Genomic DNA, 6,125 nt, shown 5'->3' with positions numbered 1-6,125 from the left:
TGCCGCATGGTGATTTAGGAGGAATAACAAGCTATATCATTAACGGCAGTAGACCTTTTTGCATACGTGTTTCGTCTTAAAGAATATGCAATGATTGACTTACAGTATTGAGTCCCCGACGAAATACTATATATGTATGCCTTTAATAGATCCATGGATTTGAGCTTAAGCTAGGAATTTGCGTATACAGCGAGGGAAGCGCCATGTTTGAAACGATTTATTCATAAAATTACCACAAAGCTGAAAGCATCAAGGACATGTCATTTGTATACGAGGAGTAGCCTATTGTAATCTTAGCAATACTGGACAGTCAAATGTGAAATCATGCATGTCTTCAAGGTTTTACGGCCTTGGACATCCATGTGTTCACTCAAAGCACAGATTTTGTGTAAAGCAGACTCCATAGGCTTTTCCCAGATTTCTTCATTCCAACATGTTAATTCAATTTCTACTGGTACGGCTCAGTCTTCTGAGCATGTGGGATGTTGTTAATGGCAAATTGACCGAGGTTGAGATTGTTAGGGTTGTCCAGATGCTTGCAGAAGGTCAAACACAGCGTTATGCAGCTGAGCAGCTTGGGGTATCCCCCAGTGTCATTAATCGTGCATATCATCGCTACCTGGAAGATGGTCTGTATGGCAGAGTACCAGGCCAAGGCCGCAAACGTATCACAACCCCCCGGCAAGACCGTAATCTCCAGTTGCTTGCTCGTCGGAACCGCCAGAGTACAGCAAGATCCATAAATATGGACTTCTGCAGAGGGGCTGGTGTGCGTATGAGCAATGAAACAGTAAGGAGTTGTTTGCATGAAGACAAATGAACGCTAGAAGACCTGCAACAGGTCCCATTTTGATCCCACGGCACCGCAGAGCCATATTGGACTTTGCCAGAAATCACCAACATTGGCAAGATGGTGATTGGACCCCTGTACTGTTCACAAATGAGAGCAGATTCACTGTTTCCACCAATGATAGGCGTGTGAGGGTATGGAGACGTCAAGGAGAACGATATGCTAACTGTAACATTGTTGAAGTTAATCATTTTGGAGGTGGGTCCGTCATGGTCTGGGCAGGGATCTTTTTGAACGGACGTACGGACCTTATTGTGATAGACAGAGGCTCACTGACGGGTGTAAGATACAGAGATGAGGTACTGAGACCTGTTGTTGGCCCCATTGCTCGTGCAATTGGTCAAAATTTCATTCTTATGCAGGATAACGCCCGTCCACATATCGCTCGTGTTGTGATGAACTTCCTGGACAATGAGGGAATTGAGACTCTGGACTGGCCTGCAAGGTCACCTGACCTGAATCCAATAGAACATGCTTGGGACATGCTTGGTAGACGGGTAAGACAACGGCAATAAGTTCCAAACAATGTCCAGTCACTAAGAAATGCTCTGATTGAAGAGTGGATGAACATTCCTCAGGACTCTCTCCGCACCCTGATCCAGAGCATGCCTCGACGTTGTGAAGAGTGTATAGCAGCCCGAGGAGGTCATACCCACTACTAGGCACCATTTAAGAATGATTTGTGGAGATTTTGATTTCAAAACTGTTTAAGTTTGGAGAACCTTTTGTAAGCAACAATAATGTCAAAATTTGACAATAAGGACACTCCGATACTCTGAGGACCAGCTGATTAGAGAAACACATTTTTTCATTAGTCATTATGTCTAGCAAACAATGGAATTTGTCTGCAATGAAGTTGAACCAATTTTTCAATGTATTTAATTTTTATCTTTGATGAAAACATGAAATATATGTTTGTTCCTCTAATTTCTTGGAGTAGTGTAGTTCTTAGTCAGATGATTAGGGATGCAATGGCGAGATGTGTCTGATGCTATAATATCACCGCTGTGTGATGGCATGTAAAAATATAGTCATTTTATACCAAATGTGAACACTATTAGACCTATATATTTACCCAAAACTTTTTACAATATTTGCAAGGGGTAGACACTTCTGAAACATCTAAAATCTGAGTCTATACTGCAAATTTTGCAACGGTTGACCCGTTTGTATACACATGTCTGAACCAATTGATTTGCAAAAAGTGTTTGTGAACTATTGGGTGGAGTGTTTGAGGTGTTTGTAAACAAACGGTTCTTCTTCACTGATGCAGGTTTGCAACGGATAATCTAATTAATATCAAGCAGCAAAACGGTGGATCCGTTTGTATACAAATGGCTGAACCAATTGATTTGAAAAAAAAGTGTTTGTGAACTATGGGGTGTTTCAGGTGTTTGTAAACAAACGATTCTTCTTCACAGTTATGTTTACAACGGATAATCTATGTGGATCCGTTTGTATACAAATGACTGAACTAACTGATTTGAAAAAAGTGTTTGTGAACTATTGGTTGGAGTATTTCAGTTGTTTGTAAACAAACGGTTCTTCTTCACGGACAGGTTTGCAACAGATAATCTAAATAATATCAAGCAGCAAACGGTGGAACTGTTTGTATAGAAATAATTATTATATTTCAATATCAAGCAGCATATACGCCGGGCCGTGAAATTTAGGTACTTCCTTTGTCTAAATGAGCACGTACCCAATTACCTGGAGTTTTGAAGGCACTGATGAAAATCATGATACATGTATAAGCGAGGCGTGGAGTTGGCTTTGCTTTGTTTGTAGCTGTGGTGTTTTTTAGTTTAGTATATGTTATTTAAACCATGATGTGTTATCTGAACAATGTAAATTTGGTACCACATTCCACTTTCGAATATGCTAAAATACACCCCATCCACACACACACACACGCATAGATATAAATAAATAAAACAAAAATTAGCAATCAAAATAATTATCATATTCGTATGCAAAATCCATGAAAACTGACAAATTCCACTGTAATAAAAGAGCAAAAGCCACATGAATATGTGGACCATCTGACCTAATTATACTAAGAAATTGTTAGGTATTTCCGTATTTTCCTCCCAGCTACATACAGGATGTAACAATAAAATTTATACAATTGCATTTTGACTTCTCAGGAAAAAACTAAAGGAGTTATTGCACAGATGTTATATGCAATACAATTAGTAATATCAAAGAAGACGTTTAGTTGGTTTATTTACTAGCTTGGGTTCAAAAGTTATGTCCCATTAATTAAATCGTCCAGAAAACGCGTTAGGCCACTTTTGTCATGTTTGCGCATATCAAGTTTGAACTGCGTAGATGATGATCTGCATTAAACATCAAAGAACTGAACTGACACAAAAGAATCATAAGTGGTGTTTCTTCATAAAATTAACATGGACTTAATATTAAATATATTTCTTTAAAATCTATAAATGAAGTCATAACATTTCTTTCAAAATTATCTTATAAATTACGTAATTTCTCATATCCCTGAGATATAAGGGTAACACTGAAAACAGTTTTTGCATCCATAAGTACAAAACAATAAAATTTGGAAATTAAGTTCAGCTGGGCTTCTAGCTGTTTTGGGGCGACCACTATTGCCAGCATTTCTGTTAACAAATTATACATACTTCCCATAGTTATATGACATTGTATGCCTTGATGGAAAACGTGAGTTTGGAAAATGAGCTATAAACAATCTTATGGTTTCTGCTTGACTAAAAATACGCGCTTCCAACGTGAATTGGGGTTGAAATTGTTGAGCTGCAGCCATGATTTCTAATAAATGAGGTTGTTATGTCAGTGCTTAGATGTGACTTTCAAAAACTCAAGGAGATATTCTATTATGTAATCATTTCTACCACTTCGAATACCTCATTGTTTAAAACTAAATCATAAGAGCACCGTCCAACTGGTCCATGGTTCAACTCTATTCACCCAGCAAACACAAAAACGTTTTAAATACGTTATATTTTGGCTTTTGGTTCAGGTAAAAACGTTTTAGTAACGTTAAAATGTCGGGTTATATAAAGGTCATGATAACGTTTTTAAAACGTTTTGTATGAAAACAGACTACAACAATAGTTTTTTTAATGTTTTCAAAAAATGTTATTGCAAACTATTTTTGCAAACATTTTTGCCAAATATTTTGTCAATACTTAAATAACATTATGTTAAAATGTTGGAACCCACCAAACACAGAAATGTTCTTAAAATGTTTTCTTTTTTTTTCAAAACCTTTTAATAACATTTAAATGTCGGGTTATATAAAGGTCATGAAAATATTTTGGGCAAACATTTTTCGCAACATATTTTTTCAACCCCAAAATAACATTCTGTTTAGAATATTTTGTATCAAGTGTTCAAGAATGTTTTTGGAATGTTATTAAAACGTTTTTATACCCTTTATACATAGATTATTGATAATCTATGCTTTATATAACCCAACATTTAAACGTTTTCTGTAAAACATTTTTGTTTGCTGAGCAATAGATTGTCAAAAAAATGTTGTTTAAGGTTATGAAAACGTTTTATACTCTTAATATACCCTTTATATAACCCGACATTTAAACGTTTTCTGACAGCCTTTTATAACCTTTTACGAATGATGTTAGGTTACATAATTGGCCATATCTTCACTTGTATACCATTGATTTTATTGGAACGCTTTATTAGGGCGCTTTATAAATCCCATGAATCTGGTGGCTAAAGAAATTATCTTGGTAGACATATGAATATCATACCAAAAAATAAGCGGCATACTTGTCATTCTATTTTTAAAATTTTGTGTCATTCTATTTTTGTAACTTTTATTGTTACACCCTGTACATTTTAAGTTAATACTATTAGATATATAGATTATACTTCGAGGACTCTTAAATATGAAAAAAAAATCAATTATTAACAATTTGCCATAAAATGTGTATTGTATCGGCAATTTCCACAAGTCAAACTTATTTAATATCAGAAGGACATTCCTCGTATTCAGAATGCAATTTGATATGTCTGATGTGCTCTCATGTGTCACAAAAACACTGTGCAAATGTTGGTATCCGATTGAAATACTGCTGGTCAACGGCATGCTAAATCATGCAAAACCAAAGCTGTATATTATTTACTATTCATGTGAGATATTTTGTTTGGTGAAAGCTGAAAGCTCTTTTGAGTTTACTGGCCTCTCATCCATATGTCATCATGTTGTTATTCTTGTAATTTAAAACGAACGTCTAAGGAATAAGGTGTTGCCCTTTTTTGTTAAATATCATATTGATAATTTGTTTCATTGTGTTAAGAGTCTTTGCAGTTAAAATAGTAATTGCTTAAATTTCAGTGTTATACCTTGTAGATCACATTTATCTGATTATATCATGCTTATGGCTGTTTTTTATTGCTTTGATACTTGAAGCTAATTTTAGTATACTACCGGTTGCCAGACATGTTTTCCAATCCTTGAAACCGGGCCTTGAAAGTACTTATTAAAAAGAGGTTTAGTTAATCAATAAATAGCAGTTGTACTATCGTAATCCCTATTCAATGACATGTTAGGCAGGACACTAAATTGACCCATTGCTCAGATTAGCAATTTGGCAAAAATATCAAGGTATCATTTACAAACTTCTCCATATCTTGAAAAGTATTGATGCTATTCATATAATTATGGTATCGTTTTAAAGCGTATTGTCTAGTGCTTACATTGTATTCAAATCATGAAATTTTGAAAATGCGACGTGTTCCTGGTTGTGTCAGAACGTTTACATTTTATATGATATTGGGTGGCTTTGAGCCATGAAAATACCAAACTTATTATTATTAATATTATTATTATTATTATTATTATTATTTATTTATATTATTATTATTATTATTATTATTATTATTATTTATTATTATTATTATTATTATTATTATTATTATTATTATTATTATTATTATTTATATTATTATTATTATTATTATTATAATTATTATTATTATTATTATTATTATTATTATTATTATTATTATTACATAATATGAAATTTTTTGATGCTTTCTGAGTTGGTGCCATTTGGGAAAAACAATAAGGCGAACAAGCCCCGGTCTCCCCTATATTGTAATTCACACGTTGTTACAGCCTTCGACAGATCTGAATAGGGTTATTTGAATAATACGTTCACAACTTGACGTCGAAACAACGTCATAATGTACGACGTAGAAGGCGGTTATATGACATTGTAACAACTTAAAATTCACCTTGAATTTTTTTTCTGGGACTTCC

At 34.4% G+C, this 6,125-nt stretch overlaps 2 protein-coding genes across 2 annotated transcripts in view; both read left to right on the top strand.

The window, feature by feature from the left end:
* Nucleotides 1-433: 433 nt before the first annotated feature.
* Nucleotides 434-820, top strand: LOC140160177 (uncharacterized). Its single transcript, XM_072183455.1, has one exon. It carries the CDS (start codon nt 434-436, stop codon nt 818-820), a length of 387 nt encoding a protein of 128 aa, XP_072039556.1.
* Nucleotides 817-6,125, top strand: part of LOC140160176 (uncharacterized) — a 56,982-nt gene continuing 51,673 nt past the window's right edge. The window contains exon 1 of the mRNA XM_072183454.1: nt 817-1,347. Within this exon, the coding sequence (XP_072039555.1) occupies nt 817-1,347 (531 nt within the window). The remainder of the gene's footprint in view (nt 1,348-6,125) is intronic.

This window comes from Amphiura filiformis, chromosome 9 (assembly GCF_039555335.1).
Source record: "Amphiura filiformis chromosome 9, Afil_fr2py, whole genome shotgun sequence".
NCBI lineage: Eukaryota > Metazoa > Echinodermata > Ophiuroidea > Amphilepidida > Amphiuridae > Amphiura > Amphiura filiformis.
Note: the sequence above shows the minus strand (reverse complement) of the source record. Positions and strands in the feature narration are given on the sequence as shown.

Excerpts from the sequence above, each read along its gene's own strand:
- LOC140160177 (XM_072183455.1), top strand. The coding sequence starts at position 434 with ATGTTAATTCAATTTCTACTGGTACGGCTCAGTCTTCTGAGCATGTGG.